This window comes from Typopeltis vanoorti, chromosome 5 (assembly GCF_054136105.1).
Source record: "Typopeltis vanoorti isolate ZY-2024b chromosome 5, IOZ_Tvanoo_1.0, whole genome shotgun sequence".
NCBI classification, from domain to species: Eukaryota; Metazoa; Arthropoda; class Arachnida; order Uropygi; family Thelyphonidae; genus Typopeltis; species Typopeltis vanoorti.
In genome coordinates this window covers 138227451-138241495 of record NC_143553.1, presented here as the reverse complement: position 1 = coordinate 138241495, position 14045 = coordinate 138227451, and the positions used below count along the sequence as shown (strand labels likewise).

Below are 14045 nucleotides of genomic sequence, written 5' to 3'. Positions count from 1 at the left end.
CAGTAAATATCTTCAGAACTTGGAAGCCCACCAGTTAATCGACAACTACTCTAAATTTGCAGAGGATCTCTGTCAAGGTCATGGAAAGGTCTGGAGAAAGTTAGCACACTCAACTGGCATACAAGTATGCTCATCAAACTAGCATTTTGTGGTCAGCCTTCTATCCTTTATAGATGGATAGCCAGTTTCCTCTCTCCTGCCCTTTACTCTCTTCAGGTTTCTCTATTGATACATAAGGTCCCCTGAGCTCTGCTTTTTATATAAAAGACCTCTCACTCACCTCAGATCCTGTCCACAGTTTTCTGATAATAGTATATTGCATTCCTTTTACTCATTTTACAAACCCTGACGTGCTCATGTATTCCCATTCTTTGTGATTTACCTTAAACATAGATTTCCTTACCATGCCTCACAGGAGTCTGTCTCATTAACTTTAATCCCACAAAATCACAGTTCTCTCTTCTTTTTCACAAGTGAGATCTTATTTTTAAGTGATTGACTTCTAGCATATCCTGACACAAAATGCATTCATAACTTTCTTAATATCCAAAAAACTTGTTTTTTTTGCTCAAGACATCTATCTATGATTCTGTACAGATCTACATAAACTTAGAACACTTAGAAAATTTGGGGTAATGCACTAAATACTTCCTTAAAAAGCACTGTTGTCCAAAAGAAAGCACTGAAACTAATTAATGACCTCTTTTCACAGGGTCATCCCTATTACTATTTTCATTGGTGATCTGTATCTGTCTTTTCTATAGGTACTTAGTCAGAAAAGTGACCATGAACACTTTTCCACTGAGTTATTTGCAGTTTCTTTGCTTACTTCTCATTCTGTAATAACACAAGAAGCTGATGAACATCCATCCATAATCCAACTGTAAACCTACCATCTGCTTTTACATCTACCTGTATTCCCTAGAATTGCATTTCTCACTAAGTGTTTGCTCAAGGACTACAAACTCCAATTATTTAACACATCGCTTCAGGTTCTGCCTTACATCTATTCTTGGTATTCTTGGTTTAATCCTTTATCCAAGTGTTAGCAAATATAAAACATCATTAAACATCCTTTCTTTTCATAGAAACTTGTCTGTATGTAAGTGAATATGCCTTAGAAGTACACTCTAAACTTTGGACTATTTTGGTTAAGTAGATGCCAGTTAATATTCATTTTATGAATGTCAATAACTAAGCATAATTTTAATTGTTAGTAATAAAAATTTCTTAACTGAGGTTATTTTACTGATTGATTATATGGCTTTATAGTGTACCATTTATAAAATTTTATTTTCACTCCAGCTTGTACAGACAACGTATTTTCTGTGTCGAATTGAGCCCTCCATTACTTTAGTCATGATATTTGGAGGACGGAAATCAGAAAGAGATTCTCATGTACACAGCTTTATGAAGGATCTTTATGATCAGTTAAGGTGTAATAAAATTTTTGCAAGTCTTAAACCAGGATCAAAATAAGCTTCAAATGTGGTAATATGGAAAATGTAAATAGCCTTTTTTATATAACTGTTTGGTTAATAAAGATTTATTTTTATTTTATAAAGTATTTCTATTAATCAAAAATAAACAAATTTATTATTAGATTTTTTTATTTTTTTTCATGGATATCCCCATGGAGTCCAAAGACTCATCATGGGAAACCCACACTAACTTTTATACACATAATGCTATATCTGACCTCCTCTCCTTAAACTCATTTACTGTCAGGGGCACTCGCAACTAATTCTGCCAATCCATTCCACTTACTCAGATCTAAAAAATCTAGTCTGCACACCCTTACCTAACCACATTCTTGCACAGATTCCACTGGTGACCACTAGTTCTCTTTCTGTCATGTATTGAAAAATTTACTTTATGTCAATCTTATTGAACCCCTTTAATAACTTTCTATAATGTAATAATACACTGCTTGGAAAGAAGTCAAGAGACATAGTGTGAGGAGTAGTGGTGGCTCATGGCTTGAAATCGTGGGGTGCTGCAACTTTCGAAATATATATACACACTGTAAGTACAGTGTTATATGCGTATTTGGATAAAATATCAAAATTATGGTAAAAATTAAATAAAAAATTAAACATGAAAAAATATTGTTTATTATCGATAAATTATATAGTTTGGTATAATTCAAAATTACTTAAAAATAAAATATATTCTTCTTGTTTTGTTTCATGAAAAAATATGGTTCATTATCGATAAAATTATACAGTTTAGTATAATTCAAAATTACTTAAAAAATAAAATCCATTCCTTTAATTGTAATTAAAAGAATGGATTTACAATTTTTGCACATCAATTAAATTCTTTAATTGTAATGTCCAAATATTTAAAGAGACGGAGTAAACGCGATAAGCACTACGAACACTCTACTACTGGTGTAAACTGCATATAAACAACAGTGGAACTGCACGACGGACAGTGCCACATTACGCTAATAGCACGCATCTTACTATGATGTGCATATGCTTGCATGCATAGCAATATGACACTGTGGTAAACACAGTGCTACTAGCATCCTTCACCCTCCTAAGTGCTGCAAGACAGATTTTTATTATTTTTTATACAAAATAAGAGAATTGTATAGAATTGTTGATGATAAAATTAAATATTACAAGGAAATATAAATTAATAAATATATTTATATATTGAGAAAAATTGGGGATGCTGTAGTTCCACAGTGCCTATGCTTGAGCCGCCCCTGGTGAGGAGCAAACAGCCATGGCAACCACCTTACTAAGATGTAGGACCTCCTTTCCCTACAATGACCGCAGCAATCCAACAGGGCATACTTTCTGCATGCATATGATAGCAATCAATGAGAATTTTGAACCATTTTTACTGTAGGCATGTAATGAGGTCCTGGACTGTTGTGGAGTGGACATCCATTGATTTCGCCCAGTGCTCCAGATCATCTCACAGATGTTCACTAGGGTTAAGATCAGGACTCTGTGGAGGCCAGTGAAGTGTGGTGACGTTTATGTCCATAAACCATGTAGTTACAGCAGTAGCCTTATGATACGTTGCATTATCTTGCTAAAAATGACAATGGGCATTTCCATAGAAATGCCACAAAGTAGGAGGCAGTACATTGTTCAGAATGTTCAGATACCTTTTGAAATTCAATGTTCCATACCATACCATCACACCACCACTTCTGAATTTCATAGTTGGGGTTAGGCACTCTGGTAAGAGATGTTCACAAGGCATCTGCCACACCCATCCATCTTCTCAGTAGAGAGTGTAGCATGATTCATCGCTCCATAACACAGCTTTCCAAGCTTCCACGCCTCATTCCCCACCATGGAAATTGATGTTTTGAGCCTTGGTTCTGAATGCTTTTGTGCAGATTCGTGTTTCCACTCAATGCCTGGAACTCTGTTGGCCAACAAATGGCGATTTTTGCATATTATCCTTCACAGCACCCTATGGTCACATTCATTGAGTATGGTGGGTTGTGTACTGCGGGCAGCACTTGCAGTTGACTACCTGTGTTTCCATCTCAGTATGGTATCACTGATTGTTGGCCTTGGATGGCCCAATTTGCCAAACAGATAGACTTGCAATATGGCATACTATCACAATGCTTCTTTCAAACTATCAGTTTCCTTCTCCCAGCCATTTCACCTGTGTCCAGGTGAAATGGCTGGGAGAAGGAAACAGATTGATTGGGAGCATCATATTCCTCCAATTTATACTTGTTACAAACACATGACTTGTTACATGGCACAATGCACCTTGCCCACGGGTGGGTGTCCACTGACTTCTCTCCAAGCAGTGTATAATATGTTTCTATCATGTCCCCTCTTTTTCACCTATTAAATATATATAACCCACACACCTGTCACTCATCTCTGAATCCTCCCACCACCTCCTGGTCCCTAGTAACCCAGGTGATGAAATCGTGTTCAAGATGAGGCTGAATTATAGCCTTATTAAAAGGGGATAATAACCTCTTTATCATGTTTTTCAACATCCAAATAATCCTTTGAGCTATTTTACCGACTTATGCAGTAGGCCATCTGAACTTGATCTCTCTCTCTCCATTGTCTACCCCCAAATCCCTAGCCTCATCAATTTCTTGCAATCCAGTACTATTAATGTGATACATAGCATATAATTCCCTATCATGCTACCAGCTTCATATCCATTCCCTTTGCTCCAACTTTTGTAATAGTTATCCATAAATCATCTTTCCATAATAATTTTTCCTCTTACTTACTACATAATGAAAAAACTTTTGGATTTATTTTTGGCCTGCTTACCTAATTTTTTCTCATAATCTGAATTGGCCTTTCTTACCATGCTAGCTACCCTACTTGCTTGCACTTTGTACTGTGCTTGAATAAGCTAATCACCTTTTGCACTATATTCCATCTGTAATGTTTTCACTTTTTTTTTACCACTCTTGCTGTGTTTCTTAGGGGGGGGCCTCCCCTCAATGAGTCTTGATAGACTTTGTGTTTCTTAGGAAGGACCTCCCACGATGAGTCTTTTGACTCCATGGAGGCCTGAATAATAATAATAATAATAATAATATCTCTACCCATCCATTTAACCCTCACATTGTTTATTCTTCTCACTTTGGGCAGTCTGATACTGCTTCTCTCAAAAAATTCCTGATCACTTCCCATACACTACTAACATTCTTTCTTTGTAGCTTCTCAAGCTATGGTGTACTGCTTCAAGATTCCCCCTATATCTGTCAACTTTCCAGAACAAGACTGCATGGTCAGTCTCCCCATTTGGAGGTAGAATGTCTACCTTAGTTATGAATGGATCCTCTATGCTATTATCAGATCTGGTGCTTTCAAATCCCTGGTTTCCTCCATTTCATGCTGTTTCACGTAATTATCCCTGAAAGTGCAAGTTGGAAGTGAAATTCTGCTTCCATCTTGCCCTGTTCCCCTTTCATCCCTCCAATCTGTCCCCCATAGTTAAAGTCTCCCATAATAATTGTTCTACCTGCACTTTTTGTGGAACCCCCCCCCACCCCTGGTCTATAGTGGCAACCAACAATATATTTTGTCCTGCTGGCCTATCTCACACCAGGTAGCCTCAAATGAATCATCTGTCCCCTAGACCTATAATTCTCTCTAACTTCTAATTTTGTTGGTTGTAGTTCTTTGGTAGCCATGAGCAATACTTCTCAGTGTGTCCTGTTTTCTCTGTCTTCCCTGAAAATACAGTACCCTTTACATTTTATTCCTGGAATTATATCATTTTCTGTCAACCAGGTCTCACTGATGTCTATAATTTTTAAAATAAGTCGAGGTGATGACCAATACTGAAAACTCCTCTTCCTTATTTCTGATATCCCTTCAATCCACAGTTACCTTTGTATAATGTCAATAATCAACCCATGTAGATTTGAAACTGCATTCTGCACTGTATAATCATTTTTGTACATGCACCTATTTGCCTCAAGGGTGGCTGAACTCACACTTGACTGCGCTCTCCCCCCTCCCCAATACTTCTAGTTTCCCTGATTTTGCACTTCCAACTCTCTCCAAATATTTAACTTCTGATTTTGCACTTCCAACTCTCTCCAATTATTATAATACATTCACTCAGGCATATACAAGTCCTTTCATCCATCAGTTTCATTCCATACAGCTATAAACTGCACTCCATTCCTTCTGCATGATCTTCTCATTGACTCATTAGCAATCATGGCCCTTATTTTCAATTCAGTCCTATCATACTGAGGCAGCAGACTCACGGTCTTTACCTTCTCACTCTTCTTTTCATCTATCAGCAATTCTTGCATAAAGTATAATACCAGAATAAACTCACCTAAAATATTATTTTATTAGTATAATTTTCACCTAAGTATCAAAGGCATCTTCAGTACAAAACTAATTGAACAATAACTGACAATTCCAAAAGGTGCTTCCAAGTAGCTAATATAAGATAACTAAAAAAAGGTCATTAAATTTCCTAACTTATTTTAAAAAAAATATATATATATATATATATATCATATCCCCATGTGACCTGAGGGCACAGAGGTCTGACATACGTCAGTGTACAGGCTGAAGTTAACTCTGTGAGAATGGCCAGTCCTCAGCAAAGTGCCAGCAGCATTGAACAATTGATCCCCATTTCAGCTATTAACCGCACTCAGGCTTACTTTTTTTGTATGAACCATTAATAGCAGAGACTCCACCAATCAACCAACCTTTGCTAACATATATACACATGCAATTAAAAATAAGTAAATAAAATAAAGTTAGGAAAGATTATCTGATTTAAAAAGTACTATCTCCCAGCATTGAATTACTACAACAAGAATTTTCTTCAGACTTTGTTAAAATATTTGATTTTGTAATACATTCTGGTTATTTTTCCTTTAAAAACAAGTTAAATCAAGAAATTGAAGGAACAGCAATGGGCAATCCTATTTCTCCTGCTATTGCCAACTTCTTTGTGGACCACTTTGAACAACATATTTTTGACATTTCACCTAGACTCACTCACTGGTTCAGATATGTAGATGATATTTAGCTATCTGAAATGGCTCTTATGAATTACAACAGTTTCTCTCTAAATTAAATGCACTTCATCCAAGGATCCAATTCACCCTAGAAGAAGAAGTAAATAAGCAGTTAGCCTTTTTAGATCTTTTAATTGTTCGTCAACCAGATGGTAACCTACATATCTCAGGTTTTATTTCATACAGGCCATTATATCCATGCTGAATCTCATCACCATCCCAGTCAGAAGGCTGGAACGATTAAAACACTGGTCCATCAGGCCCGCTCCTTATGCTCTTCAGATGAACTGTTACAGAAAGAATTGCAACATATTATTGCCACTTTTTTAACTAATGGTTATAAGAATTCTTTCATCAAAAGAATTCTTATAATCTTTCTTATTACTTTCAGCAGTTTTGGTATCTCTACCTCTTCAAATACAGAAAAAAAAACTCGTATTCCTATCTCTTATGTGCAAGGCATTAGTGAACGCATAGTGAAAGTTTTAAAACACTAAATATTTTTGTCACCTTTTGCCCCATCAAAAAAATCTCCACTTTTCTCACTTCTCCAAAGGACAAGCTTCCACATCTCAATTAACTAGGTGTCTTCCAGATTCCTTGCTCCTGTGGGTTATCTTATTTCAGACAAACAGGAAGATCTGCTTTTATTTGGCTAGAAGAACACAAGTCTTGTGTTCAGTACCTTGAACCTGAACAGTCTGGACTTGCAGAGCATGCTATCAACACTAACATACAGTTCATTAGAACAACACAAGAGTCAGTTTCTCATGGGAGTGGCTTTATAAAGAAACGTGCAATTTTTTACTTCACTCTCCTAACTTAAACAGATTTGATGGTCTATCCCTTTTGTGGGAGATAGTACTTTTTAAATTGGCTAATCTTTCCTAACTTTATTTTATTTATTTTTTTAATTATGTGTATTTTTTTTAAGTATTTTTAATTAAGTACTTTTTTAATTATATATATATTTAATAAGTTAGGATATTTAATGACATTTTTTAGTTATCTTACATTAGCTATTTAGGTCACACCTTTTATCAGTTATTGTTCGATTAGTTTTGTACTGAAGATGCCTTTGATACTTAGACAAAAATTATAGTAATTAAATAATATTTTACGAGTTTATTCCGAGAAATACCCTGAGTAGACATATTTAAATATTTCTACTCGGGGTATTTCCTTATTGAGACACAATTCTTGCATATCTTATCTCATTGCATATTTCTCACCTTTCAAGTGATATGTCCCTGCCAAAAACAATCAATTCTTTCAAAATCAACTTTCAAAATCAATTCGTTCACTTCTCCCCTCTGCAACGAACAGCTTCACTAACATCTTTGATCTTTGCACCTGGGTAACATATCTTATCTGTATGCTTTCATCACTTTCTCATTAAGTATATACTTCTTATCATTGAACCTCAGTACAATACCTTCTCCTTACTCCCAGTTTCTTGCACTTTTATACTTTTTTAGTTCACTTTTTTTTTTCATTCTCCCTTTTGATGCCAAACAACAATTGTTTCTCTATTATTTGAAAAGTACTTTATAGTAATGGAAGCTCAGAACAGATATGGAGGAGGATTTAACTGTGCCAAAGCTTTTTTTTAACACTGTAAGTAATATATATTACTGTTCCAACCGCAATAAAGTGTAAGATTTCAATTAATAGATGTTACTTTTTTTGCACATTTTGTCTTATGCAGCAGAAACATTGAGACTAACAAAAATAGACATAAGCAGAATATGAACATTGGAAATGTTTTGAAACTACAAAGTATTGAAGAAATGCTTGTGAACACCTGCATACTTAACATGGTTTTTATATAGAATGAATTTAGAAGAAACACTAAGAAGATGATATGAAAGAAATATTGAGAAGTAAAGAGACCAAGAGGAAAACTATGAAAAGGAAGAGGCCATATGGTGTGTGTGTGGGGGGGGGGGGGGCTGCAACAGTGCTGTTCATGAAGAAAGAATATAAAAGGATTAAAAAAAAAAAAAACCATACGCCTTTAATTTCCAGCAAATTTCATCCATTGCAAATTCGCTAAGGAATGTGCTGCTTAGTCTCCGCTCACCTTCAGCCTTTAAAAATTCACGCAGATGCTTCTTCGCATGCTCCACATTTGGAATCACATTATTCTTTCTCCATATATGAATAGTCAAGGCGTGCTTCGATGGCAATGTTTGCCTTATCTGATGTATAGTCATACCATGAGTGCTTTCATATTTGTAGCAGTTCATTGATGATTATTTCAAATACACTGGTGTTCAAAATCCAAGGATGAATACTATTTCTGAAGATTACAGCTGCAAATTCATACAAATCAGCTTGTGGCAATTTGTATAACAGGATTTCAAGTAGAAAGCGACACATTCAAATTTTCGAATCGCACGCAAAAGGGATTCGGTGGTAGCACTCAACAGTATAATAGGCAAAAGGCTGCACTAAGCGAATTGTGTTTGAACGAAGCTCTTTTCATGAAGGAATAAAGTTGCAAACTTTGATGTCTTGTAATGTCTCAAAGACATGATCTTGATCAGGGATTCTCAACCTATGGTACCCATACCACTGCTGGGTGGTACGCAAACAGATTTGCTTACTGGTACATCTAATATCTTGAATTAAATATAGTGGTATGCGATTAGAAAAGGTTGAGAACCCCTGATCTATATGATTTAACATGCAGAAGAATTATTGGAAAGCTTGAAGAAGGCTACAGAATTACCTATATTGCCAGAGAGTTTGGGATTTCACATAGCATTGTATCCAGGCCCTGCATTCATGGTATGAATGCAGGGCCTGAAACACATTCCATTGGTATGAAACACATTCATACCAATGGAACGTGTTTCAGACATTTGATAAGAGGTTACCCTTGCTCTATCATAGAGCATGCATGAAGACAGATTTTTGGTTATAGCAGCAAAACATTATCAATGCAGCATGGCAGGTCAGCTTGCAAGTCTGCTCCTTTCAGCACAGTGTATATCTCAACAAACTGTGGTAAGACATCTGCAAAAAGTAGGCGTATACACCAAAGGCCTTTAGTCTTTATCCACAGTTCATCATAGAGTACGTTTTCAGTGGTGGTGTATCCATAAAATTGACAAGATACAAATGGGCTGATGTACTCTTTACAGATGAGAGTTGTTTTAGTCTTTCCTCTGATTCTAGACGACACTTGATCTGGCATTAAAGTGGTATTACTTACAGTCACGATTACGTTCTTGAAAGGATCATGGTGTGGGGAAGCATTATACTTAATGGAGGCACTGAGCTACAAGTGCTGGAAAAGGAGTGTGGAAAAGAACATGTGGGGACATTCATTATGACTGGTGAATGATATTGCAATAAAATTCTTTGTTCCATGGTGCGGTAGGCAAAGAATTCATTTTTATGGATGACAGAGCAACACCACATTGTATACAAGCAGTGAAGATACTTCTGGAGTCTGAGGATATTAATCAGATCAAGTTGCCAACACACTGCCGAGATCTCAACTCCATAGAACATATTTGGGATTCAGTAGGGAGATGCATTGCTGCTCGAAATTCCCCTCCAGAAAACAAATAAAAGCCTTATCGTTGCTCTAAAGGAGAAGTTGGCCAGTTTGCCTCAAGAACTCCAGAATCACTTGGCATTAAGCATCATACAACATTGTGAGTGCTGCATTGCATTTCAGGGTAGACATATTCCATACTGAAATGTCTCTCTCTCCACGTAGTCTTCTATAAGCACTGTACATTAATTCCTTAATTACATCCTTAAGAAATTTGTAACTTATCATAAACATATTGCAATTTAATTTGTATGAAATATTTTTTGTGTAATATCATTTATTAGTATGCCAGCAATAAATTTATATCCACATTTGGCTGTAGACATGGAATTTTTTCATATACAGTTAAAAATGTAGTTCATCCTTAGCTTTTGGACACCAATGTACTTATCATTATCTTTCAATGTTACAAAGTAAGCAGAGATTGACTTGTAATACGAATAGAATGTTAAATTAAATTTTATGAACCAAAGAAAGGAACAAAAAAAATAAATTGCAACTGAAGTAGGAAAGAAGATATATGAGAAATTTAAAGGAGGGATCTCAAAGGAAGTTGAAGTTTTCATACTTAGCACTTGTCAAAGATCTTCAAGCAAACAGAAATTCAAACGAGTTTTAGAAACTGCCACAAAGGAGATCGGGAATGAGTAAGAGAAAAGAAAAAAGCATAGTGTACTAAAAAGGGTCACACTTAGAGGATGTTAGAGCAAAAATATTTAGACACAATATAAACATGCACTTCACAAAAGAAACCAGAAAACTTTTTTTCTAAGAAGTTGAGAAAAGGATGTCTTCTAGATGCTCTAAAGAAAAGTTGGTGAGAGCAGGGGAGAGTGGACGACTTCCATTGGCTGTAGAGCTTTCTTTTGACAAATAAAGTATCCATAATGCATTACAAAGTTGAATAGTTTACAATATCCTGTGAAAACGCCAGCAAAGGTTTGTCGATTGGTCATCTCTGCTACTAATGGCTCATGCAAAAAGTTAAGCAAGTCTGAGCACGGTAAGTAGTTGGAAGGGGTTCGATGCTGCTGGCACTCTGCTGAGGACTGGTCATTCTCACAGGATTAATTGTAAACTGACATATGTCAGATCTCTGTGCCCTCAGGACATGTGGGGACATTGACATGACATATCATTATTAAACAAGACCTCATGGAGTCAAAGATTTCTGAATCATATCCTGTGGAAATGATTCAGAAAGTACTGTAGCTGCAATATCTTAAGCGGCACATTAGTAAACAGGAATTCTATATTGAAGCTCACCATAACATCAGTGGGCATATGAAAACATTTTTCAATTTATCTAGGAAATTGGAATAATTTTTTATAAACAAGCCGGATGTGCCAATACGAGATTTCAAGTAGGTTTGCTAAAAATTTGGCAATGCCAATCTATGCAGCCTACAATTTCTCATCCATACTCCCTCAGCCTTTGTTTTTGGGGTTCAGAATATTGACATTTTTGCCATGTGGCCTCACAATAAAGAAACTTTACCAACATTTCTAGCTACCAACAAAAAATAATTTGCATCCCCATATTAAATTCACAAGAAATTGAAAGAGACAACAAATTATCCTTTCTAGACAAGCCCACTTTCACTGGATGCTACATTCTTTAGCAATCTATGCACCATCCTTCTCAAAAGACAGGAATTATAAAATCTTTATTTTGACATAACACTATTTGTTAAACTCCTCATCAATTACAAGAACTCTTAAATATTAATGATATATGAAATTAAATGGCTTCTCAGAAAGGACTACACAAGATCTGTTTGACTTCTACAAAACCTAACTTAAATAACAAGGAAACATTACGTTGAGTTCCAATCCCATATATTTCGGGCATATCAGAACCGATTTCCAGAATTTTGAAGAAATATAATTTAGTGGCTACTTTTATACCTATCAATAAACTATCAACTGTTTCTCCTCTTCAAAAAATAAGTGCTCACCGATTTCTCTCCTTGGTTTATACCAAGTTCCTTGTGACTGCCATCTATCCTTCTTTGGGCAGACTGGATGCTCAATAGTAAAGGATACAAGAACATCGGTCATATATTTGCCACAGGAAATCTGATAAATCTCGCTTGGCTCAACATGGAATAGACACAGATCACAATATTCTATAGTCTGAAATGCACCTATTGCATAGTTGTTGGTACAAATTTGAGCTTTGCTTAAAGAGAGTGCTGAGACCTTGTTTCACTGCCCGAACTTAAATCGGAATAACTGCCTATCTTTATTTAAATATGAGAAAGTCCTATTATAATAACACATCATTAATTTTTTTCCAGCTATGATTAACCTATGTTTCCTCAGTTATAACATCATGCTGGTGTAAGTATAACATTACCTGTTTCAAATCAATCCATTGTTTACGTTCTGCATTGTAATAAACTGTCACTGCCACCCAAGATGGTCTGTAAATTTTAGACCATAATATCTGGCCTTTTAAACAAATAAATAGTATTACCTATGATTTGTGTCTTCGTGTAAATAAATAATGCATTCCAGTCACCCACCACTCTCCATGCAAAATCTTATACAGCTTCCAGGGATGGCCTCTTGTTCTTCTGATGTTTCCAGCTATTTTATGAAAAATCTCATCTATGTTAATCTGATAATTACCCCTTACCAATTTCTACATCTCAATCATGTCTCCCCTCTTCCTTCTATCCATTAAGCTCTGTAATTTGTATTCTCAATCTTTCCTCATATTCCACATGAATATTGAAAAGAAATGATTAGAGATGGAAGCAACAGACAGAAGTATAGAAAACAAGGTACTAAGACCATAGAATGCTAATCCAGAAACCTTTGTATGTTTTAAAATCCTTGCAACAGCATTACTATCCATTTTTGCATATTCTTCTGAATCGTTCTCAGTGATGAACTTTGTTAAGTCTCGTAATAGGATTAGCATTACAGATGAAATTAGTGGCGCTTACATACCTCTAAAGATTACAAAATATAAATCTGATATTAATTATCTGTCATCAGTGATGCAGCAGCAGAAGTCTCATTGATGTTTTCTGCTAAAACATTTTCTGGTAAAAATTAACTTCTAATAATTTATGTAAGTAAAATATTTTATTTTATCTATAATTTTTATGTATTACTCCTAAGGAATTAAGAATTACTAAAAGAATATCTTTGGTTTTATTTTTTTTTATTGTTGCTTTAGTCAAGTAAAACGATTATGAGATTGTGCACTGAAATACATGGTGGTCTGAAAGGTTCTTGGCATAACAATGAAAAAACGAATTTATAATTTCAAAATTATTTTTATTTTTCAACATAATTTCCCTTAAGACTAATATATTTATTCCATTGATGCTCCATTGCCATTATTCCATCCCTGTATTGGTTCTCAGTAAAATATGCAAAATACCCCCTATAGCTGCAATCACCTCTTGATTCAAAGAAAATCCTGACCAGTGAGGAAGAGTTTTATTTTTGGGAAGAGATAGAAGTCAGAGGGAAGCAAAATCTGGGGAATAGGGTGAATGTTCCAACAATTCATAGAGCAGATCCCTTTGTCATGATGAAAGATAATTTTTTTCTTCTGCAGACCAGGTCTTTTCTCACAAATTTTTTCGTCTAGTCTGATTAAAAGTTTGGAATAATATTCCCCGGTTATTATTTTACCCTTTTAAAGATAATTAATAAACAAAATGCCTTTAGCATCCCAAAACACCATTGCCATGACTTTGGCGCTGAACAACCACCCTCTCTCCACTGTTTTAACTGCTGTTTGATTCTGGTGTGTACTGGTGAATCCTAATCTCATCCATAAGTAATAAATTGATGCACAAAATCAGTTTTATTCTTGTTAAAACGCTCCAAGCACTATTCAGATTTTCATGGGTTTTTGATCTGTTTTTCATTTGCAATTCTTCATGCAAATTTTATCCTTCACGTTCTTTTGAAATGCCTATAGCCTTAGGAATTTCACACACT

At 35.4% G+C, this 14045-nt stretch overlaps 1 protein-coding gene across 1 annotated transcript in view; it reads left to right on the top strand.

Annotated features, from left to right (window-relative positions):
* Positions 1-1558, top strand: part of LOC150106865 (KICSTOR subunit 2-like) — a 128488-nt gene extending 126930 nt beyond the window's left edge. The window contains exon 11 of the mRNA XM_090392775.1: positions 1306-1558. Within this exon, the coding sequence (XP_090248901.1) occupies positions 1306-1479 (174 nt within the window). The 3' untranslated portion in view covers positions 1480-1558. The remainder of the gene's footprint in view (positions 1-1305) is intronic.
* The last annotated feature ends 12487 nt before the right edge of the window (positions 1559-14045 follow it).